General features: G+C 43.6%; 1 protein-coding gene and 2 long non-coding RNA genes across 6 annotated transcripts in view; 1 reads left to right on the top strand and 2 right to left on the bottom strand.

Annotated features, from left to right (window-relative positions):
• Window positions 1-2,545, bottom strand: part of LOC140612321 (uncharacterized) — a 40,245-nt gene extending 37,700 nt beyond the window's left edge. Inside the window, exon 1 of the long non-coding RNA XR_012013598.1 lies at window positions 2,282-2,545. This is a non-coding gene — a long non-coding RNA (uncharacterized lncRNA). The remainder of the gene's footprint in view (window positions 1-2,281) is intronic.
• A 12,553-nt stretch (window positions 2,546-15,098) lies between these two features.
• Window positions 15,099-25,282, top strand: part of LOC140612322 (organic anion transporter 7-like) — a 41,723-nt gene continuing 31,539 nt past the window's right edge. Inside the window, exons 1-3 of one of the 4 annotated variants that reach the window (XM_072789578.1) lie at window positions 15,099-15,225; window positions 15,344-15,765; window positions 16,641-16,744. In XM_072789578.1, coding sequence (XP_072645679.1) covers window positions 15,364-15,765; window positions 16,641-16,744 — 506 coding nt within the window. In that variant the 5' untranslated portion in view covers window positions 15,099-15,225; window positions 15,344-15,363. Of the gene's footprint in view, window positions 15,766-16,640; window positions 16,745-25,282 lie in introns of all 4 variants that reach the window. The other 3 variants (XM_072789576.1, XM_072789579.1, XM_072789577.1) reach the window with 3 other exon arrangements.
• LOC140612323 (uncharacterized) lies at window positions 17,368-22,227 on the bottom strand. Its single transcript, XR_012013600.1, has 2 exons — window positions 21,909-22,227; window positions 17,368-20,456 (listed from the first exon to the last, which is right to left on the bottom strand). It is a non-coding gene; the product is annotated as an uncharacterized lncRNA (long non-coding RNA).

Genomic DNA, 25,282 nt, shown 5'->3' on the forward strand with positions numbered 1-25,282 from the left:
TGGTGGGTATTTGTCTCTACTGATGGCTGAATAATATCCTATTGTCTATAGACCACATCTTCTTTATTTATTCATCTTTCAAAGGACACCGAAGCTCCTTCCAGTTTGGCTATTGTGGACTTGCTGCTATAAACATTGGGGTGCAGGTGTCTCGGTTTTTCACTGCATCTGTATCTTTGGGGTAAATCCACGGTAGAGCAATTGCTGGGTCGTAGGGTAGCTCTATTTTCAATAGAGAATCTTTTCTGTGCTAGTGCTAGGGATACAGCAATGTGGAAGACAAGGCATTTGGAGGTCTTATTATGAGTGAGAAAAAGACATATATGTGACAATATTATAAGATACATATATAGAGAAAGGCTCAATGTACTATGGAAGAATCGAGGAAGCAACAAGGGAGAAAGAGAGGAGCAAATGCTTTGAGTAAGTTACACAAAGATGTGTGTTCATGACACCACTTTCTCCTGAGCAGGTGCTCTGAGCACCAGAATGGTGAAGACTGATTCACAAAATGGAGTGGTGGGTGACAGTGTGGGGAAAGGGAGTTTCTGGAAAGGTGGATAACACATAATGATGGTAAAGGAGCAGGGCACATTTTGGAACAACAGATAAGCCACTACTGGACACTTACTTTAGCACATCCATGAGATTATAGAAGAGAAGATTTTAAGAAACTGCCAAGTCTCTTTGGTGCAGCCCATGGCACCAGCAGGATGGGCAAGTGTTGCAGTCTTTGTACTGCCAGAAAGCTCCATAGCCCACTGACGAGATCAGAAGCGGCATCATAAACAGTACAAGCAAGAAAGCCCATTTGGAGGTGTTTCCCATGCAAAGGGAATTGTGCTGGAAGAAGTAGGAGTTGAAGCCAAAGAGCCAATTCTGACACCAGGAAGTGCATCAGTGTCCAGCAGATCAAGAATGGCATAAATAAATAAATAAATAAATAAATAAATAAATAAATATCACAGGCTTTGCACCCAATGGTGGTTGTTTAAATTCTGTTGATGCTGAGGTTCTAGTTGCTGCATTTGGCCTCAAAAGTCATGTTTTGGTGACATCCGGGGTTTGCTTCAACCTGGATGGAACTGGAGGGTATTATGCTGAGTGAAGTAAGTCAGTCGGAGAAGGACAAACATTATATGTTCTCATTCATTTGGGGAATATAAATAATAGTGAAAGGGAATATAAGGGAAGGGAGAAGAAATGTGTGGGAAATATCAGAAAGGGAGACAGAACGTAAAGACTGCTAACTCTGGGAAACGAACTAGGGGTGGTAGAAGGGGAGGAGGGCGGGGGGTGGGAGTGAATGGGTGACGGGCACTGGAGGTTATTCTGTATGTTAGTAAATTGAACACCAATAAAAAATAAATTAAAAAAATAAAATAAAATAAAGTTGTCAAAGTTGCCAATGGCTCTCTTCTAACCGTAGACAAAAGCAAGAAGGAAAGACCCAGCTCCTAAGCTCTGATGGTAAAAACATGACAATAAATTTTCATAGACCAAAAATAAGTAAATAAAATGGACAAGAAGAGAAAAAGGCTCTTTTAGTAAAAACAGAGTTTGAACTTTGGGAGAAATTTCAAAGTTGTGCACACAGTGGAAGATGAGGCATATGGTCGAGGGTAGACAAGGGAATAGAAGGAAAACGTACAAGTTTACAAACAGCTATTTTAGTTGACTGGGGCTGCAGTAATAACAAAGTAGCACAGACTGGATGGCTTCTAGTAATGGAAATTTATTACCCACAATTCTGGAAATTTAAGTCCAAGACCAAGGCACTAGCAGTTTCAGTGTCTGCTGAGTGCCGGCCTCCTGGTTTGTAGATGGTTCTCTTGTTGCTGTGTCCCCCAAGGTGGGAAAGAGGCCAGGGACCTCTCTGGGGTTCCTTTTATGTGAGCTCTAATCCTATACATGAGGGCTCTGTCCTCATTAGCAAGCTAGTCACCTCCCAAAGGCTCCACTTTCAAATGCTATCATATTGGAGATTAGTTTTCAACATAAGAATTTAGGGGGAAGACAAACGTTCAGCTTATAGCAAGAGCCACTCAACGAAGTAATGATGGCGTCAAGAGGGTATGAGAAGAGTGCTGTGAAGGTGCCATGAGGATTATCTGTCTCATTCCCAGGATGGAAGCTGTGGGAGATGCCTGTTTTCTCACCATGAATGATCTCCTGCCAGTTTCCACTGCCTTTTGTACATCTGGGTTCTGGGGGTGCTGGCTCTGATTATGCTATGCTGATACGCTCTGCAGTCTCCTTGTTGTGTAACAATCAAAACTACCTGTTTTGATTCCTTGGATTAGGGTTCCACAATAGGACTTTTGCCTGTCCCATCCATTTCTTGGTTCCCTCCAAAATCCTCCAATATTGTGGGAGATGAAGCCAGTATTCAAACACAGGTTCACTGAGGGGACAAAGAATCAGTGCACTGAACTGTTGAGAAACTTCCTTTAAGGAAAAAGGCTGCCCTGAAAACCAAGGCTTCTGGCAAACCTTCCTGGCAAAGTGGATAGAAATTGTCTCTGCTCTCATTCTGGAATATATGCCTTCCCCTCTCCAGGAAACAAGACAATCCAAGGCATGGAAACAAGAATCTGATGTAAAAGATAAGTTCTATTCAAGAATCACTAAGCATCTGAAAATATAAAAAGCTTGTTAAGACTCCTTTGCTGACCCCCCCCAAAAAAATACCCCTAGGAAACAAAAGTTTTTAAAAATATTTTATTTATTTATTCATGAAAGGTACACTGAGAGAAAGGCAGAGACACAGGCAAAGGGAGAAGCAGGCTCGCTGCAGGGAGCCTGATGCAGGACTCGGTCCCAGGACCCCGGGATCAGGCCCTGAGCCAAAGGCAGGTGCTCAACCGCTGAACCACCCAGGTATCCCAGAAACAAAAGTTTTTATCTTACTTGATTTAGTTCTTTTTCATACAAACGTTTTCTTCTTCTTTAATTGTTCATTAGCGTTCTGGGTTTTTTGTTTCTCTTCCTTCCTTACAAATTCATCATCCTCTTATCTCTGTGCTAGCTGAGTACTTGGATCTCTTTTCTTCTCTATTTACAGTCATTTCCCAGGGACTCTCATCCAGTTCCATATTAAATATGTGTCTTCAGTGATGGATGATAAACCTACATTTTCAAGCTGAATTAACACACTGGAATCCAGATTTGTCTGTCTGACTCCCTAATCAACACCTCCACTTGGATATTTTAGTAGGTGGCCCCAGTAATGATTTCCATGATCTCCACCTCTTGGTGTTCACATCTTTGTGAAATCCCTTCCCTCTCAGGATGTGCTCTCTGGACTTAACTTGCTTCTAGTAAATAGAACAAGACAGGAGTGATGGGACATCAATTCTTGGATTAGGGTTTACAAAGACTCTGGCTATTGTCTTGAAAAATTTCTCTTCCTCTCTCTTGCTGAGATCATACTACTGAGCACCTCTTTCATGCCATGCTATAAATTACCTTTTGGCTTATGAATTAGCGATACTTCTTTTATGTATCACTTTGTTCTAGGAACCTGTGACTAGATTCTAGGAAATTCTTTTCATATAATTAATAGAGTCATGCTTTAAATGTCATGAATATTAAAAATTTGTAGCCACTTTGCTCAGTAGATTGTTGACATGGCTTCCTTTCAAGGGGTTTTGCATAATCCTGTGTAGGAAAAAACTCTAATTTGGCAATTAGGATGGAGAATTTGCCATAATTTCTAAGATTTCTTCTTCAATTTGAAAAGTCACCTTCAGTTATTAGACTTATATACTTTTCTCTTATAAAAACCTATTTGAAAAATATCGTAGGGGTTCCTGGGTGGCTCAGTCCATTAAGCATCTGCCTTCAGCTCAGGTCATGATCCCAAGGTCCTGGGATGGAGCCCCATGTCAGGCTCCCTGCTTGGCTGCTTCTTCCTCTCCCTCTGCCCTCCCTCTGCTCATGCACTCTTTCTCTCTCAAATAAATAAATAAATAAAAATCTTTTTTTAAACAAATAAAAGCTTGAAGAGTATGTCTTTGAGTAGGCCATTGTGTCTCTCTGTCTGGCCGTGGTTGGGCCCATAAACTAGGCAGGAGGTCCCATGTTCTAGAGCCCATGATTGAACAGTTGGGAGGTAAAATGGGCACCTAGGAATCTGAATAGATCTGAATCTATAATGTCTGGTGGGTCAAAGAGGATGAACATATATCTGGTTAAGAAGGAGATTACATGATGGGAGGCTGCGTGTCTGGAGAGAGAGCTGCCAGGCAGGAGTCCAGCTAAGGTATCAGTGATGGTGAGTACATACCTAAGAGCTCCAGCAGAGGACAGCAGTGGCCCAATAAAACAAATTTGCCATTCTTAGCAGAGTCTGTCACCCTGGGGTCCAAGTTTCCACCTGGACGACTCTCAGGATTTTGTTTGGGAGCAGAGGAGGTAATTATCTACACTTTGGCTGGACCTGGTGAGGGCTCCATACAGGCCATACTTTATACCCAGTCAGTGAGGGCTGTCACTCCCCAGTGGCCTGATATGATATGGGCTCACTCCACTAATGGGTATGCTATCTCTGTAGGAATAGTTTTGTCTGGGGCCATGTCTGGTACTCTGGGAGGTCGTTCATGTGAGGTTCTGAAACAGGCATGTCTTTTGGGTAAGGATCTGCAATGTAGTTATGTTTCTGCTGTCTGTTGGTGTGTGTATGTGCAGACACCAATGACCATAATCTGCATGGGTGAGTTGGCTATTTCTCTCCAAATGGAGGCACCCCAGATAGGCTTTCCCCAAATCATGAAATTATCCTTTTGCCATTGTCTAGGCCAGACTATGAGACCATTGGCTACTGCCCAGAAGTCAGTAAAAATGAGGGTTCTTGGGAATCTCATTTTGTGGTCTATGTAGAGCCAAGCATACTGCTACTGATTCTGCTAGGTGGACTAAGTCAGGAGAGCCTTCCTGACTGGATGTATGCCCCTAGGGGATGTATACCCTAGGAGGGTATGCTGCAGTCTTCCAATGGGCTGCCTTGCATATAAGGATGTTGTTGCTACCAGCAAAAAACACCAATTCCCTTTCCACTTCAGACAGTTGGTTCCAGTGGGATCCCCAGCCTGCTAGATGGGTGGGCAGTGGGGATGGTGCTAGCTCTACCTCAGTGTCAATGGGCAAGGGGCTCAACATGGGGGGGAAGCCACATCCTCCTGTAATTTGGAAAGGCCCTTGACATAAGGTTTAGCCCTTTCCTGAAGATACCATTTCCTTTTTACCAGTGGGGGCCTTAGTGTTTGTGCCAAGCCTCCGCTAGGTGAATCTCTGACCCAAAGTAGGCTAGGACTTGTGTGTGAAGCACTGAGCACAGTAATGCTTCTTTAAAAGGGCCCAGCAGGCTGCCAAGATTTGCTGCTCAAGTGGTGCTTACCAGGCTACTGTCTAGGGCAGAACCCACGGGCAACCAGGTAAAGCCACAGTTAGACCAGCGACTCCACAAGGCATCATCAGGTGTTGCCAGTAATTCAACTCCAGTGTCTAAACCCAGAGGGACTAATGGTGGGGCCTGCTGTACGGCAGCTTATTAAGGTTCTCCCCAGTGGAAAGAGGCTGATTTGCTTGCAACAGCATAAATAGGCCTAAGTAGAATGGATATGGGTAGAATGTGTTGCCCCCCAAAGGTGAAGAGACCTCACATGTGTTGTGCCTGCTGAAGTGTAGCAATGAGTTTTGATGGTGAGGGGTTGATGTGATCCAGAGAGAGTGACTCCATGGCCCTCAGCTGACAACACTAGGCCCAGAAACCTGACAGAGGCGGCCAGTCCTTGGAGTTTACGTAGGGCAATGGGACATCCTCTCTGCTGTAAATGTTGTGTTACCAAATGTCAGTCTTCCTGCACCGCTTTCTCAGAATGCCTCTGTGGTAGAATGCCATCTATATAATGTAGAAGGTGGCAGTGGGTTAGTTTATGTGGATTTGGATCTTGTCTGCAGGGGCTATGGGCAATGGGGAGCTATTCAGACCCCCATGGGCAGCTGAGGAAAGATATATTGGGTGGCCTCAAAAGCAAATTAAGATTTTGAGTCTTTGGTAATTGGGACCCAATAAAGCACAGTGGCTATAGCTAGGGCAGCAGAGAGAGGCTCTGAGCCTTTCCATACCATCTATTATCTTTATGATACTGGGAATGGGGCCTTAATGGCAGGAGCCTATGCATTTAAGTTTAGATAATCAAATGTCAGTCTCCATTCATTAGTGGTGGGGTTTAACAGTATCCAGGGCTCTTAAAGGGTGAGATGGTAGGCCTAATGACCCCAGGGTCAAGCATATCTCTAATGAAGGGTCAAAGGCTTTCTGTACTTTGCTTCAGCCAGTATTTTGGTGTATTTAGCATTTTTACTAGAGGAGACAACTGAGCGGGTTCTCATTTGTCAACTTCCTCTAAGAGAAAAGCCAGGAATTTGGATTTGTTCCCAGACATGTCACTGAGTAAGGGCCTTTGTACTTCTCACAGAAAAAAAGAGAGCTAGAGGAACCACCACTGACAACTGTTTTAGAAATATGGTGCCAATAGACACATCCAGATTAGTATTTATTCCCTTTGCAGTTTTACCTGCCATGTTTTGTAGACTGTGTGAGGTTCCCTTGGGGAATAGAGGAGAGTTATCTGGAATTATCATGACTTGAGCTCCTATGCCTAATAGGACCACCAGAGTTGTAAGTGGATGTTTGTCCCTAGGAGGTGGGACAAGCTCTGGGGAGGCTGTAGGATAATGCTCTGAGGATTGCTAAGCTGCAGTGGGAGAAGTTATTTGAGGCAGAGGGGACCTTGAGACCTTAGGCCATTGAAATTGGGCTCTATAGTGAGATAATTGCTGTTTTAGGGGGTGGAATTTGCACCAGAACCATCTAGATATAAGGTCTTTAGAAACCCCAATTGTCAGAGCTGCCAGTATAAGGTGCTCTGCTGTTTAGAATCATAAGTTTTGTCTCCAATGGGGTTAGCATGGGGCTCTGGGACCAGGAAGTGGGAACGGTATTCTACAAGGAGTGTTTCAAGGCCCAGAACCCAAGGGTTGGCTTTGGGGTTGTGGGCTGCTGAGGCACTGTAAAATCTGGGAGTCTGTGTGAGTATCTCCTTCATGGCAGATCACCATGTATATTCCCTCCAGGACTCCTGAATAGTATAGGAGAAGTAAAGGAGTCTAGATTTGTAATTGTGGGCAGGGGCAGGTCCCTATAAGAAGAACTTTCTGGATTTGGGGTCGGTTTGGGGACTTTTCAGCATTAGATATAAAATCCAGATCATCTGGGTTGTTGTGTTAAAAAAAAAAAAGAGAAACCCATTGGACCATACCAATCTTATGGAGAAAGAGTTGGGCCTCATCTAGTGTTTTCCGTTGGTTTTGAGCCTTTGCAGTGAGGTGGGCGGTTTACATTTAGTGGGGAGCATACCAACTTCCTTGAGTGTTTTAGGTATAAGCACCAGGTGTTCAAGCAATTCATGGTTTGGACCATTAGATCTTGTACCACAATGCTCTGGGGGGTGGGACCCATGATATCCCAAAGGGCTGGGATGGGGACTAAGGTGTGACAGCAGGAAGGTATACAGCAACAGGAACTGCAGACCAGGCTGCACTTCCTTTGTGAGGAGCCATGCCTTCCCTAGCCAGGGTGATCCTACTGTACTGGTCAGGACTTGGAGTCCTGGTGCAGCCCACCAACACATGCAGTCAGAGAAGAGAGGTCTTCCTTTCCTCTTTCTAAGAACACTGCCTGGCACCTTTATACTGCAACCCAAACTTGGACATGGGTTGCTACTCACATGTCCCAGCCATGATCTAATGCAACAGGACCTTGAGAAGATCATGGTTAACTTACCTAAGAGTTGGCCGTGCTTGGAGTTGTGAAATATACCCAAAGTCTATTCCCTACTGGGGATTTCACTCTCTGTGGGCATTAGCAAGCAGAAGACACATCCACCAACAATCTCTGAACAGAGTTCAGGGTATTCCTCCCTTCTCTTTAAGGATAATGCACATTCATAGCCAGATAGTTTCATTGACCAATCCTGTAGAATCCCAGAAGTCCAGCAGCATTCTTTCTTTCCTCCATCTTTATTGCATCTTCAAACCAGGCTGGCAGTGTTTCTGCTAGCATAAAATTCTGTAAAAATGTGTTGGCTTCCCAAGCAATTTACAGGAGTCCAAGCCATTAGACAACCTGTCCTACCCATATCTTTCCTTGTTAACCACATCTTTCCCCTGACATCTGCAATGATGGTGATTGATTTTAGGAGTCACATCTGAAATCACTTTAGCAAGTGACAGCCCAGTCACACTCCTGATGTTCTCTCCAGAACATCCTTTCTCGGATGAGCACTGGGTGTTATACTATATGTTGGCAAACTGAACTTAAATAAAAACAATTGTTAAAAAAGAAAACATTCTTTCTCATTTTGTGCAATATGCTTATGCTAAGAGTTTTCCAAATATTCAAGTTTTGGTTACTGTTTACTTACTGCTTCTTCTATGTATCACTGTCCTCTTCCATCTTACTGTAAGAAGCAAGGAGAATCCAGGTCACACCTTTAACACTTTGCTTAGAAACCTCCTCAGTTAAATAATTCAAGTTCATCACTTACTAGTTCTACTTTTCACAAAACGTAAGAACACAATGCAATCAAATTCATTGTTATTTTATAATAAGTTTTTTTCTCCTCCAATTTCTATTAACATGTTCTGTCCATCTGAAACCTCACCAGAAGCATCTTTAATGGACACATGCCTACCAATACTCTATTCATGATGGTGTATGCCTTCTTAAAGATCATAAAAACTTTTTCTAAAGTTTTCTTTCTGCCTTAGCTCTCAAAAGAATTGTGTTTAACACACATATTTCTACCAACAGTCTCTTCTAGGCAATCTAGGCATTTTCTAGTGTGCATTTCAAAACCCTTCTAGCCTCTACCCATTACCAACTTTTAAGGCCACTTACTTCTATACTTTTAGGTATTTGTTACCCAGAGGTAGAACTCCATATTACAGTACCAAAATCTGTACCAATACTGAGTACAAAGAACAGTAAGGATAGAAGCTATGCATGAACCCAACAACATGGGCTCCCGCTAAGTCCAAATTAGCTACTGCCACTGCCGAGTGTCCAAATGCTGAGTCAATGACTTGTCAATGCTGAATCAACAACATGATGCCATTTCTCAAGAAGACCAATTAGAATATGGATACCAAATTGGTCATATTAGATCTCTTTAATTTTTTAAAAAGATTTTATTTATTTATTTGAGACACAGAGAGAGCAAGAGGCAGAGACACAGGCAGAAGCAGGCTCCATAAAAGGAGCCTGATGCAGGACTTGATCCCAGGACTCCAGAATCATGCTCTGGGCTGAAGACAGGCTCTAAACCACTGAGCCACCCAGGGATCCCCATTAGATCTCTTTCAAGATCAAAGGGCAGTGATTCATCTTGACTGGAATCAACCCATACTCTGGCTAAATATTTCTCTTTCTTGCTTTTTTTTCTTTCTTGCCTTTATGACTCAGCTAGAATAACTGTTTAAAGACACAGAGAAACACTTGACTCACCAACATTAACTTATGAAGTGTTATGACACTTCATTGAGCCAAAGAAGACATGTAGTGTGAAAAAAAGGCATGGCAGTGGGTTCATGACAACCAGATCCCCTGGTTCAAATTCACAGTCTACCACACAGAAACTGTCAGTACCACAGAGCAATGGGATAGCTTTGTTCAATTTAAAGTGCACCAAGTCTGGCTATTGTGGACATTGCTGCTATAAACATTGGGGTGCAAGTGTCTCAGCTTTTCGCTGCATCTGTATCTTTGGGGTAAATCCCCAGTAGTGCAATTGCTGGGTCATAGGTAGCTCTATTTTTAACTCTTTGAGGAACCTCCACACAGTTTTCCATAGTGGCTGTACCAGTTCACATTCCCAACAACAGTGCAAGAGGGTTCCTCTTTCTCCACATGATGAGCACTAAGGGGGGCACTTGACAGGATGAGCACTAGGTGTTATACTATATGTTGGCAAATGTAACTCCAATAAAAAATAAATAAATAAATAAAGTGCACCAAGGACCCAGCTAGGAGATGATACTATGCAAAAACTGGAAATTATTTCCAAATTGAATTACATACCCTAAATCAATGACCACTTTATGGTTTTTTATTTCTCATAGGTAGAATAAACAGTTCTGGGAACAAAATGGAACAAGTTTACCAAATTCCTAGTACTCCAATTGGGGTTTTGTTCCCTTAGTCCCTGCAAATCAGGGTAGGTATATGAACATTGAAGTCCTGAGAAATGGAGACATTTCCACCAGGAAACACAGGAAGAGCATCATATATTAAGTTATGCCTATCCCTCTGTCATGTCAGTTTCCTGGACTAGGAGGCCAGGACTCAAGGAAAAGAGTCATCAACTGGACTGGATTAACAAACCCTCAGCATCAGCAGGAGGTACAGCTGATCTTTCTAGTATACCTACATATTCTTTTCCTCCAAAGTAGTCCCACTGGGGTATCTCATGGTACTTCCTTGCCCAACTTTGATGGTAAAGGGACATGGGAACTTGCCAGCACCTGAAAAGAGAAGATCTGACCTCTCAAACATTAAGGCACTCCTCCTGGTGTGAGTCTTAGACCAGAACTGTAAGGGGTACCTAGAATATGTTATAGCAGAGGGAGAGAGAGAATGAGAGAGAATGAATAACACTCATAGACCTGAGATTAGCTGCAATGGTGGCATCCGTAGTTTACAGACTAATTTCCTCTTGCAAGTTTTCCCTGAAGGAGTTATTCTGTGGTGATTGAATTTATTACATATATCATGCACGTTGACTCAGCACAAGAGTTGGGCAGTGCTGGTAGTTACGGTATACCACCTAGATACCCCGAACTGCTGGGAGTTTTGACAGATGGTACTCATGGCAGGATTTATCTCTTGGGGTTGCCCTTGGTCAAAGGAAGGTATACTGTTCAACATTACACCCCAGGGACACCGCCTATGTCCAATCATTGGTCAATGTGGGGTTGCAATGGCTTGTTCTGTAACCGAGTCACAGAGTGACTTAGAGTCACTCTTCACAGAGTGAAGAGTCAAGCTTGCCTTAAAAAGAGCAAACATCTAGCTGTAAAATAAATAAATAAGCAAAAAGTAAATAAAATAAACTTCCAGCTATAAAATAACTATTTTGCAATTAGAACTGGTGGATAGTGAGTAAGGAAGAAAATAATTACAACTAAAATATTTTTTCAACAAATTATTACCCTTTCAAAAGTATAGCTGTTGCTGACATTTGAGTGCTCTTACCATTAAGGAAAACTGGTGCCACTGTTCTGACCATGAAATCTTGTTCATTTCATGAATGCAGCTGGGCAGAATCTAATCTTCGGTTCATAAATCAATGTTGTCAAAGGAATGAATAAAGTAGAAAGTAACTTTGAATAAATAACACAATTTCATTCTATGTGGCGCGATCTATCATGACCATCCAGAATTTTTCTAGTTTTCTTTGCACAGGATGTTATGTATTCTGGCTAATTTTCTAAAAGCAAGCATTTAAATCTTACTAACTAAAGTTATACATCAATTTTTAATGCACTAAGATTTTTTTCTCAGTCATCTATCAAAATGACTTTAATTATATACTTACATGGTACAGAAGCTGGATTACTTCTGAACAGAGGACTACTTTCACATGAATACTATTACAAGCGTTTAGGAGTTTATGTTGTAGGAGGTATTCTTAGAGGTAATAATGAATAATCTAATATTACAAATTTAGGGATTATTTGACTTCAAATGCTGTTAATCATCTCTAAAAATCTAGTGGAAACATTTGGTCTAAGTCGGGCCATTAGGGTCGGATTTATTTCAATGCCACTGAGCAAACAATTGCATTTACTTTAAGTAAACTGCAAAAATTGCCAAATCTACTGTTTGTATTGTTGAACAAAATACGTTGTAGTCGTCAACTTTGAATTTCACATGGGCTGTTTTTTGTTTGTTTGTTTATGCTTCTGGAACTCAGTCTAGCAAAATTAAAGGAAAAGACTTCAGGTTTCTGCTCTGACATTAAAAGCTATGAAAGAAAAAAGGCTATGAAAGATGCCATTTGTATCAGAAAAAAACTACATAAATGAAAACAACTATTCCTAGATCCATAAGAGAACTGAGGTCAAAGAGCACCCACCATCCCCCCAAACTGGAGAGACAGAAAGTTATATAGAATCACAGCTTATCAGGAGCAGAAGCACCCTGTGTAGAGCTGGCAGGAGCATTTAAACCCCAATTGAAAAACTACCACAGTGTCAGTGTAGACTAGTTTGGGATTTAAAAGCTCTGGGACTGTGAAGCTCCCACACATTAATGGGGCCCCACCAAGTTCTCCTTGTGCAGATCAAAATAAAATGCCTTTTTTTCAAGAGGAAGAGAAACAAAACAAACATTTTGAAATATATCCAGAGTAACTGCTCTTGGCTCTACTCTCTGTAAAGAAGGGGGTCCTGAAGAGAAACTAGGTTACAAAGCTTTATCTGATGTGGAAAAAGGCAATCAACCAGCTTCAGCCCCTCTAGCCTTTCAATCTCATATAAAAGGAGAGAAAAAGAAAAAACAACAACAACAATGAAACTCATCTGAAGATCACAGCATAGGGACTCCCCCTGCCCCCAACAAGGAAAAAGAAATAAGGAAATGTATTCATAATAGTATGTAATGTTCTCCTTGCCTGATATCCAGCCATCACATCAGCAGGGCTCTGGGACAATAAACAGCAGATTACCAGGGAGACACAGATTCCATATAAGGGGTTTCTAGGAGATTCCATATAAGAATACCCAAAGGCATTAAGAGAGAAAGACAAAGCTAAACAAAACCAACTATGCTACAGGATATTGAAGCCTCTGGCACATACAGATACAGAAAACATTACTACAGCCCATCATCTAGCCAGATAGACATTAAATCTCACACTAAAAGCCTATTTGCCTCAATCTGACTATCTGATGCATCAAAGACAGAGTGAACCTCAGAAACAGACACAGAGAGGGCATCGATTTTAGAATTTTAAGACCAGGAATTTAAAATAACTGAGATTAACATGCTAAGGGCTCTAATGAAAAAAGCAGGCAATATGCTGGAATCGACAGATGCTATCTGCAGAGAGCGGGAAACTTTAAGAAGCAATAGAATGCCAATGCTGGAAATTAGAAACTCTGTAATGGAACTGATGAATGTCTTTGATGAGCTCAACAGCAGCCTGGGCACGGCGAAGTAAAGAATCCGTAACTTGAAGGCTGGTTAATAAAATTAAATGCAAAGTGAAAATAGAATTTTAAAATGTAATAGAATAGCCGGTAACTGTGAGACAGCAGCAAACAGTATAGTATTACCGTAACGGGAATGCCAAGAGAGAAGAATGAAGGAAAGGACCAGCAGAAACTTGGCAGTAACGGTGGCTGAGCATCTTCCCAAATTAAGGACAAAGACCACATCAAAATCCATGGAAAGGCCCTAAGAAGATTGATTTCTTTCCAAAAGAGACACATGCCTCCAGGCAGAAATGGTGTCATTGGTTGCCAGAGTTCGGGTCCAGGTAATCAGGATTGCATGTTAATAGTTAATAGAGCTGTTTTTTGGGGGAGATGATGAAAATGTTCTAAAATTAGGTAATCATTATGGTTTCTGAGTTTTCCCAGATATTAGACTTAGCAGAAAAATTACTCCAAAGCAGCTATTTACATATGTTCACAAAATACGTTTGAGAATGAAAGAAAGGAATGGGAATAATGACTTGTCAAAGAGCATCTGTCAATAGAGAGAATACGTGACCTGGAACATAAAATTGCTGCAGTGCTCAATGGAAGTGTCACCAACCTCAATGGTAGGTTTGAAATGGCAGCAAAACAGAATGTTCGAACAAGAAGCTGGGGCAAGAGGGGTTATGTTATAGGAAGAGCAGAAAGAAAACACACTAGGGAATTTCCAAGACAGTGTAAAGGCCTTTAAGGAATACAATAGTAGCCTTTTCAGATTGGCTTTTTTGATTTAATAATTTACGTGTATGGCTCATCCATGTCTTTTCCTCTCTTGATAGCTCATTATTTCCCCTTGTTTTCTTTTTTTATGGCAATATCCCCTTGTCTGGATGGATCACAGTTTATTTATCCATTCACCCATGGAATGTCCATTGCGACCAGATTTTGGCCGTGATGAAGAAAGCTGCTATGCACATCTGTGGGCAGGGTTTTAAGTGGACATAAGTTTTCAACTTACTTGGGTAAATAAGCATGGTTGTTTCCACATTTTCTCATCCATTCTTCTTTAGCACATTGTGCATTTGTCATGTATATGTTTTATGTCAGAGTGTCATTATTTATGTTCATTTGTCACCCACTGAAGGATAAGACCCTGAAAGATTTGGTCTTATCCATTGCTGTATTCCTAGCATGGAAAAGGCTCTTACCAACGTTGTCTGAAGGAATCAATAAACCTATGAAAGTAAATCTCTTAAGGAGCTTATCACTGGCTTAGCCTCTGCCCTTTGTCACTACCTACTCTGCCTGCATTTCAAGTTACTTATTTTTAGTGTGAATTCACAGTTTGATTTGAAGTGGAGCAGAATGTCACTTTCCACAAGGGAAGGATTACACCATATTTCACTCGCTTTAGTTTACTCAGGGTTATTTGCATTAACTCTTTTAACTAAAATTCAGTACTAAGGACCCCTGGGTGGCTCAGTGGTTGAGCGTCTGCCTTTGGCTCAGGTGGAGTCTCGCATAAGGCTCCCCTCAGGGAGCCTGCTTCTACCTCTCCCTATGTCTCTGCCTCTGTGTCTCTCATGAATAAATAAATAAAATCTTAAAAAAAAAATCAATACTAAACAAGCCTAGCACTAACCTTCTGTACTTTTCACAGGAAAATCAAAAACAGTTCACTTTTGAGTCTTACAAGCAACACAATTTGCAAAGAACTGTGTTCCATGTAGTGGGTTTATTTTATTTTATTTACAGATGTGGGGATCAAAGTCCAGTGCCACTGCAGGGCACTGCTGACGATAAGAATTTTCACAAAGTACACCTTTAAATAGTGCTGGTTGTCAACTGCTGGAAGCATCTCAGCAAAATACTCCTCTGTGACTTTAAAGTAAACGAATACTCACCTGATCCTCAAACAATTTGGAGAAACAGCTTCCGTAACCCTGCTGCAGAGCTGAGGTGGGACCCATTGAGGCAAAGGTGGGGTTAGGATCAACACACACTTGGAGTGACATAGTGAATGGAGACCTTTCTCCCTTTGAACTTTTCTAAATAAAATCATTTTGCTTTCCACCAGGGATCACTTGTTCAGCCTTGATGGCCTTTCAGGACCTCCTGGATCAAGTTGGAGCCCTGGGAAGATTCCAGATCCTTCAGATGGTTTTCCTTTGTATCTCCAACCTCGTAGTGTACCCTCATATTCTATTAGAGAACTTCACTGCAGCTAGCCCTGGTCACCGTTGCTGGGTCCACGTCCTCGACAATGACACTGTCTCTGCTAACGGCACTGGGATTCTCAGCCAAGATGCCCTCCTGAGAATCTCCATCCCACTGGACTCAAACTTGAGGCCAGAGAAATGTCGTCGCTTCATCCATCCCCAGTGGCAGCTCCTTCCCCTGAATGGGACCTTCTTCAACATGAGTGAGCGGGACATAGAGCCCTGTGTGGATGGCTGGGTGTATGACCAAAGCTCCTTTCCCTCCACCATCGTGACTAAGGTAAGAGCTTCCGTTTACCTCTTGTGAGCACAGTCTGGGTGTTTAGAGGCAGTACAAATAATGAGCTTGCTTCAAGCCTTTAATCACTATATAGGTGTTCATTCTTCATTATTTAAGCAAACATTTGTTATGTCTTTATTAAATACCACTAATCTACATATTTAATGAGTCTAATGAACTAAAAGGTACTTGTGACCTTGCAATTACATGGCTTTTATTCTTAGAAGACCAAATTTTAAGCAGGTGACTTACATAATGCATTAAAAATGTTACACTTGCAAATTAGAAACATCTGGGATATTGATCAAAACTTCCAAGCACAGACTGTGCTCCCTGAGCAGCCATAGGAGATCTGCGGTAAATGTTTAAAGTTTCTCAAATGATTGCATTCTGTGGCCAAGGTTGAGAATCACTTCATATGAAATAAAACAAGCCATTAATATAGCCTACAGGCTTAAATGAGTCCTCCTAAAGGAATTTGTTTGCTTTTTAAAGATTTTATTTATTCATGAGAGATACAACAAGAGAGGCAGAGACATAGGCAGAGGGAGAAGCAGGCTCCCTGTGGGGATCCTGATGTGGGATTTGATCCCAGGACTGCGGGATCACTCCCTGAGCCAAAGGCAGATGCTCAAAAACTGAGCCACCCAGGTGCCCCTCCTTGAGATTTGTACTTAAGCTGATACCTGAATGATAAAGTCAGCTAATGCAAAAAATAAAAATAAATTTAAAAAATTTAAAAAGGAAGTTAGAGAAGAAGAAGGGAGCCTGGTATAAAGAAACTTGTAAGCCATTTAAGCTGTTTCAATCAGGTTTCCACTGAGGGGCTGTAAGCTGCTAAGCAGCGCTCCTTTGCTGGTTTCCTTCTCTTCCAGTGGGACCTGGTATGTGAATCTCAGTCACTGAAATCAATGGCCAAATTCTTATTCATGACTGGAACGCTGGTGGGAGGCATCATATTTGGCCATTTATCAGACAGGTGAGTGTCTCTGGATCACTGGGGTATTTTGTTGAACTAACAAATTAAAAATTTGAAGACACAGATACAGAAAACAGTGTTGCCGACTTTGGCCAGAGAACCGCGTGTTCAGTCCCTCCTGGACCCTGTGAGCTGAATGCTTATGTATTTCCAGAGATTAGTCATCATGTCCCGTTTCCCAAGTGTGATGGGTAGACATTCCTATTAAACTTGTGGTGTCCGTAGCAAAGTGTCTTTTTTTTTTTTTTTTTTTTTCGTAGCAAAGTGTCTTGATGATGTAGAGAAAAAACTTTTTCCAGTGACCTTGATTTTTGTTTTTGCAAAAACGGCGCTTTAAAAGTATCTTTTCAACCACGCAATTAATCTAATGACAACTACTGTCACCACTTGTGATGTTAGAAATTGGAGTATCCTATGCCTGGCGATACCATTTCTGAATTAGACAGCCAATTGCCAGCACCAAACATGTCTCCTCTGAGGGTTATGGGAAATAAGGCTCCCCTTATCGCCTACCAGCACAATGTCATCTGTTATATCAGCTCAAAAATGTGAACTCTAAAGGTATGATGGTAAATGTGTTGTGCCCAAGATTGCGAATCCGAGAAACCACCGAGGAGCCGACACCGATGCAAACACACGAGGGTTTATTTACAAGCTGGAGCTTGTGTCCAAGTGCACCCGACACAGCGGAGCAGGGACTTGGACCCCGAGGTGGATTACAGCAGGGTTTTTTATAGGCTGGTCTAGGGGATTTTCAGAAGGGATGGAAGAATTTCTCAAGTTCTGTTTACATTCTGATATGGGGCTTTCAAGGGCATTGAGCTCTGTTCTCATTCTAAGATGGGACTTTCTACCGCGGGCTCTGTTGTCTTTCTGATATGGGATTCCCTGCTGAGGACATGGAGGACATTCTGCAGTTTTTCCCGTAAAGTTCAGCTCTTATTCCCAGGGGCCTAAGATGGCTGTACTTGTGCTGATGCTAAACTTTAGGTGGGATGGCCTTAATTTTCCTCGGCCTCCCCATTTCCCCCTCTCAGAGGAACCTAAGGAAGGACCCAATCATGGGTCTAGGTTGGCCTCAGAGTGAGCCAGTGGGAATGATTAAATCATGATTCAAACCAACCTTGTTGCTGTTTTCGTTCCCGTTTACGTCTAGCCAAACCTTTTCTGACTTTTGCCATAGATTCCCGGACTATTCCTGAGTGGTCAGTAAAGAAGCAACACTCCTCATTTGGGGCAACACATAACCACCACCCCCCCCTTGCTTGCAAAAGCCTCTCTACAGTTAAGATGCTCCTATCTTTTTAAACCTTAAAAGACTTTAAAAGCAAGGCTGAATTGGGTGCACATTTTTAAATGGCTCATGGGGATTGGTTCTGGCATGAAGAGGACAGAGCATAAACAACATTAGTGGGGTAAGTGAGAACGGCACAGTCTTAACAAAGTCCTTGCAGCTGGCCCGGTGTGGGTGTAGTGGACCCAGGGAGTAATCCTGCGACCTTGAGAGCGGTGGGAGCGGTCAGGATCACGAGGTAGGGTCCCTTCCAGCGAGGTTGAAGTGTCTGGTGTCGGTGTCTCTGCATGTACACCCAGTCACCTGGCTGGTATCGATGGGGGCCCGGGGGTGGCCCAGTCTCGTAGAGGGCCCCCAGCTTAGGCCACACCGACGCCGCCGGAACCGCGACGCTTCCAAGGCACGGGCCCCTCTCTCGGGGCGAGCCCATTCCCGGGCGCCCTGCCCTTCACAAAGGAAAGAGAGCTCTCCCCGGGGCTCCCGCCTGCTTCTCCAGATCGGTTGCGTTACCCCCCTGGACGCCTCGGCGCCCATCTCCGCCACTCCGGATTCGGGGATCTGAACCCGACTCCCTTTCGATCGGTTCCAACATGCCAGAGGCTGTTCACCTTGGAAACCTGCTGCTAAACTGGGGATAACAGGTGGAGGAATATCGAACATGGCCTCATAGGGAGTCAGTCCCATCTTATATGGGGAGTTCCTCACCCTATATAGGGCGAAGGGGAGGAGAGTCACCCAGTCCCCGCCAGTCTCCAGGGCTGATTTAGTTAAGGTCTCCTCTAATGTTCTGCTCATCCTCTCTACCTGTCCTGAGCTCTGGGGCCTATGTGCACAATGTAATTTCCAATCTGCCCCAAGTACTAGTGCCACTCCCTGTGTTACCTTAGAGACGAATCCTGGGCCGTTGTCTGATCCAGTCTTAACAGGAAAACCATACCTCAGTGAGATGTCTTCCAGCAGTTTCTTGGTCACCGTCTGTGCTGTCCTCTGCTCTGCAGATCTGGGCTTTTTTAGCTGAGGCCCAATATCCTAGAGCCACTATGGTTTGTAGCAAGTCCCTGGTGCTTCGCAGGCCATGTGTCCTGTTCCTCCTCCTCCAACAGGATATCAAATGAAGGTGCTGGGAACGGACGTCACCCAAGTAACTGTTAGAGTGCGGTTTCCGAACCGGCAGCAAGGGAGTGTTCCATGCCGATTGGCAAGGCTTCAATATGCCCGAGTCCAGTAGTTGCCGTATGTGGGGTGTGATTCCCCTACACGCTACAAGAAGCATGGGGTATTGGCGGACCCTGACAGGGTCTGCCCCCGCTTTAGTTCTATGTATATGGCCGGTCGATGCTGGGCCAGCCCAATTCCCCCAGTTTCTGCCCATGCTTGGGGAAATTCCCGCAGCCAACGGTCAATGTCAGTCATTGGGGCTGAGGGCGTTTGGTGGAGACAATATCCGTCTTCTAAACTCAGGAGAAGCACCTGAATAGGGTGCCCCTCCTTGTTTAGGATTTTTGCCCCTTCAGGTGGAAACAAATTTGTACCCCCATCTTGGTGAGCAAATCCCGACCTGACCATGAAGGAATGGGATACCCAGCCCATGCCGAGTCCACAGTTCTTTGGGTAGTCCATGAGTACTGTTTGGTGCCCGTGGCCCCTTGCACCCACCATGAAGTTTGCCAATTTCCCTTGGGGTTGTAATAAAACCGAATGTTGTGCCCCAGTGTCCACTAGGAATTCAACAAGTTGCCCCTCCACTCTGAGAGTTACCCTGGGCTTGGGGAGGGGTGCCGAACCCCAGCTCCCCTAGTCGTCCAGGTCCTCCATCTCCTAGATCTTGGCAGGGGCCTTAGGTCTTTTGTTAAGACAGTCTTTCACCCAGTGGCCCTCTTCTTTGTAGTAAGCACATTGGTTTTTGTTCTGCTTAGGGCGCTCCCGACAGGGACCAGGGCCATCTTCCTTACCTGTCCCTGAAGCCAGCTTCTTGAGGTGCCTCCGCCTTTCCTGTGGGTCGTTCATGGTTGTGGCCAGCAGGATCTTGGCTAGGTTTCAGGTCTGCTGGTCACTTAGTTTGGTTTGTTGCTCTTCCGGACTTTATTATTATTGACTCTTTCTGCTACTATAAGTCCTGCAAGCTCTTCTCTCCTAGTATTCTCTCTAAGAAGGCTGTGGGACTCTCGTCCTTACCCTGTCTTACATAACCATACCTTGGCCAGATTGGTAGGCTTGCGCGGCAACCTGGAGACTTGCCCCTAGAGTCTGGCGGTGGACCCAGAGTCTCTCCTTACCTTCAGCCGAGTTGTGCGTTTTGGGGAGTAAAAATGGTTTTAGCCAAGGAGGGGAATTCTCGATCATGTCCTGCCAGACCAGGATGTAGGGCACCTGGTCAGGGTGGCCATCCGGTTTGTCCCTGAAGATCACGGCCTTAACCTGTAAGATAATAGGTAGGTGAAAAGTTCCTTCTCGGGGCCATCCCATGTCAAAGGTTGGCCATTCTGATATGCAATAAATTTGGAATCTCTCTCTCCGTATGTCTATGCTCAGAATACAAGCTCTTTCCCTAACATCCGAGAAGTGGGAGAGCATAAAAGACAAGGGTGTGGTTTGCGTCTGCCCCGTTATGTCCCCCGTCCACACCAAGGCACAGACAGTTATGACAGTTAACAAATAACACAGTCAAATGCACAGTTAACAAGAACACAGTAAAACAGACCAGCGCACAAACAGTCAACACAGATCAGTGGGCAAACAGGTAACAAGAACACAGTAACAGACAAACGTTCCAGTGCGGCCGTAGAGACAAGACAGAAAGTAATCCAATGGGCTGGCAGCTGGCCCTCCTTACAGATGAGGACCCCCGTCCTCTTTACAGATGAGGACCCCCGTCCTCCATACAGATGAGCACCCCCATCCTCCTTACAGATGAGGACCCCCGTACTCCATACAGATGAGCACCCCCGTCCTCCTTACAGATGAGGACCCTCTCCTCCATACAGATGAGGACCACGTCCTCCATACAGATGAGGACCTCCGTCCCCCTTACAGATGAGGACCCACGTCCTCCATACAGATGAGAACCCCCGTCCTCCATACAGATGAGGACCCCCATCCTTCATACAGATGAGGACCCTGTCCTCCATACAGATGAGGACTCCCATCCTTCATACAGATGAGGACCCCGTCCTCCATACAGATGAGAACCCCCGTCCTCCTTACAGATGAGGACCCTGTCCTCCATACAGATGAGGACCTCCGCCCCCCTTACAGATGAGGACCCGCGTCCTCCTTACAGATGAGGACCCTCTTCTCCATACAGATGAGGACCTCCGTCCCCCTTACAGATGAGGACCCCGTCCTCCATACAGATGAAGACCTCCGTCCTCCATACAGATGAGGACCCTGTCCTCCATACAGATGAGGACCTCCGTCCCCCTTACAGATGAGGACCCCGTCCTCCATACAGATGAGGACCCTCTCCTCCATACAGATGAGGACCTCCATCCCCCTTACAGATGAGGACCCCGTCCTCTTTACAGATGAGGACCCTCTTCTCCATACAGATGAGGACCTCCGCCCCCCTTACAGATGAGGACCCCGTCCTCCATACAGATGAGGACCTCCGTCCCCCTTACAGATGAGGACCGCGTCCTCCATACAGATGAAGACCTCCGTCCTCCATACAGATGAGGACCCCGTCCTCCTTAAGGATGAGAACCCCGTCCTCCAGGCAGGGGCAAGGGACGTCTCCTCAAGACCCCCGGTCGACCGCTCACCAGCGCGTCCGCCTAAGCCAATACCGACCTAATACAGATTGGAATTCCTACAGGTTAGAGCTCTCAGAGAATATGCACGCAAAAGGTGGAAAAAGTTGAGTGAACTCACCGGGCATGAAACCCTCCGGATAGGGTCCTGGAGGTCTCTCAGATCCGGGATGAGCCTCCAAATGTTGTGCCCAAGATTGCAAATCCGAGAAACCACCGAGGAGCTGACACCGATGCAAACACACGAGGGTTGATTTACAAGCTCGAGCTTGCGTCTAAGTACACCCGACACAGCGGAGCAGGGACTTGGACCCAAAGTGGGTTACAGCGGAGTTTTTTATAGGCTGGTCTAGGGGATTTTCAGAAGGGATGGAAGAATTTCTCAAGTTCTATTTACATTCTGATATGGGGCTTTCAAGGGCATTGAGCTCTGTTCTCATTCTAAGATGGGACTTTCTGCCACTGGCTTGGGCTGTTGTCTTTCTGATATGGGATTCCCTGTCGAGGACATTGAGGACATTCTGCAGTTTTTCCCGTAAAGTTCAGCTCTTATTCCCAGGGGCCTAAGATGGCTGTTCTTGTACTGATGCTAAACTTTAGGTGGGATGGCCTTAATTTTGCTCGGCCTCCACAAATGTAGCTTGTAAAGTGTTCAGAGTCTGTTTCTAACAGTTCCATAACACAGAATCACCCACTTACAGAAAAAAAAATAAAACCATATATCTCTGGCTGATTCATTTTTTGAAAAGGGTGCCAAGATCATTCAGTTGGTAAAATATAGCCCCTTCAACAAATGGTGCTGTGACAACTGGATATCCACACGCAAAATAATAAAGTTGGATCCTTACCTAAAGCCATAGTAAATATTACCACATGGATTAATTGTTGTGCCCAGGATTGCGAATCCAACAAACCGCCAAGGAGCCGACACCGATGCAAACACACGAGGGTTTATTACAACCTCGAGCTTGGGTCCAAGTATATCCGACACAGTGGAGCATGGATTTGGACCCCGAGACTAAGAGGCGTAGCAGCTTTATAGGGGCCAGTGGCCCATGGGATACGCAGAAAGTTACACAGTCATGTTGGTCCACACACAGGTGGCCAATTGAATTACATCTTACCCCATAGTATCCATTTGAGCTGGCCTATTACTTTGGTCAGAATTGGCGTGCAGTTTTGGTGGGCACAAGGCAGGGTTACATTGTTATGAGCCGATTTCCGATTAGGGTGTGCCCAGCGGCTTGACTAGGGTGAGGAAGCACCTTAAGCAGGTCATGTGGGGGTGATACAGGAGGTGGCGGGTGTAGAACAAAATGGAGTTGGTCATGCTCTGCTTGTCCAAGGGTAGGGGATTTTTGTTAAATTTCCTGGGTCCCACATTGATGACTTAAATACAAGAGCTAAGACCATAAAGCTCTTCAAAGAAAATCGAGGGTGAATCTATATGACTTTGGGTTAGGCAATGAATTCTTTGATATGTCACCAAAAGCATGAGTGACAAAAAAAAAATCGATGGACTGGTCTTCATCAAAAATTAAAAACTTTTGAAAAAAAAATTAAAAACTTTTGTACATCAAAGCACTTTATCAAGAAAGTGAAATGATAACCTATATAATGAGAGAAAATATTTGTAAATTATATATAAGCCATAAAAATAGGCAAATAGACCAATGAAATGGGCTTAATATTCAGAATATATAAAGAATTTCCACTCTCAACAACAGAAAGACAAAAAAGAAACCCCAATTTTTAAATGAACAAAGGACTTCAATGTACATTTCTTTAAAAAAGACATACAAATATCTTCTCCCATTCTGTAGGTTGTCTTTTAGTTTTGTTGACTGTATCCTTTGCTGTGCAAAAGCTTCTTATCTTGATGAAGTCCCAATAGTTCATTTTTGGTTTTGTTTCTTTTGCCTTCGTGGATGTATCTTGCAAGAAGTTACTGTGGCTGAGTTCAAAAAGGGTGTTGCCTGTGTTCTCCTCTAGGATTTTGATGGAATCTTGTCCCACATTTAGATCTTTCATCCATTTTGAGTTTATCTTTGTGTATGGTGCAAGAGAGTGGTCTAGTTTCATTTTTCTGCATGTGGATGTCCAATTTTCCCAGCACCATTTATTGAAGAGACTATCTTTCTTCCAATGGATAGTCTTTCCTCCTTTATCGAATATTAGTTGACCATAAAGTTCAGGGTCCACTTCTGGATTCTCTATTCTGTTCCATTGATCTATGTGTCTGTTTTTGTGCCAGTACCACACTGTCTTGATGACCACAGCTTTGTAGTACAACCTGAAATCTGGCACGTGATTCCCCAGGCTCTGGTTTTCTTTTTCAATATTCCCCTGGCTATTCAGGGTCTTTTCTGATTCCACACAAACTTAAAATAATTTGTTCTAACTCTCTGAAGAAAGTCCATGGTATTTTGATAGGGATTGCATTAAACGTGTAAATTGCCCTGGGTAACATTGACATTTTCACAATATTAATTCTGCCAATCTGGAAAACTGTGTGGAGGTTCCTCAAAGAGTTAAAAATAGACCTGCCCTACCACCCAGCAATTGCACTGTTGGGGATTTACCCCAAAGATACAGATGCAATGAAACACTGGGACACCTGCACCCCAATGTTTATAGCAGCAATGTCCACAATAGCCAAACTGTGGAGGGAGCCTTGGTGTCCATCGAAAGATGAGTGGATAAAGAAGATGTGGTTTATGTATACATATACCACATACAATGGAATATTACTCAGCCATTAGAAATGACAAATACCCACCATTTGCTTCAACGTGGATGGAACTGGAGGGTATTATGCTGAGTGAAGTAAGTCAATCGGAGAAGGACAAACATTATATGTTCTCATTCATTAGGGGAATATAAATAATAGTGAAAGGGAATAGAAGGGAAGGGAGAAGAAATGTGTGGGAAATATCAGAAAGGGAGACAGAACATAAAGACTCCTAACTCTGGGGAACGAACTAGGGGTGGTGGAAGGGGAGGAGGGGGGGTGGGGGTGAATGGGTGACGGGCACTGAGGGGGGCACTTGACGGGATGAGCACTGGGTGTTAGTCTGTATGTTGGTAAATTGAACACCAATAAAAAATAAACTTATTAAAAAAATAAAAATAAAAAAATAAAAAAGGCATACAAATGGTACATAAGCACGTGAAAAAAATGCTCAACATCATGATATTGAAAACAATGTAAGTCAAAGCCACAGTGAAATACCACTTCATACCTACTAGAGTGGCTATAATACAACAAAACAAGATGGGAAATAACATGCATTCACAGGGGTGTAGAGAAATTTGAAGTCTGCTGACAGGAAGATAAGATGGTGCCACCACTATGAAAAATATTTTGGAAATTCTTCAAAAAATTAAGTGCAGAGAAACCATTTGGCCTAACAATTCCATTGCTAGGTATAAAACTAAAAGAATTGAAAAAGAAACTCAAACAGATATTTACAGATATGGATGAACCATGAAAAC

This window comes from Canis lupus, chromosome 21 (assembly GCF_048164855.1).
Source record: "Canis lupus baileyi chromosome 21, mCanLup2.hap1, whole genome shotgun sequence".
NCBI lineage: Eukaryota > Metazoa > Chordata > Mammalia > Carnivora > Canidae > Canis > Canis lupus.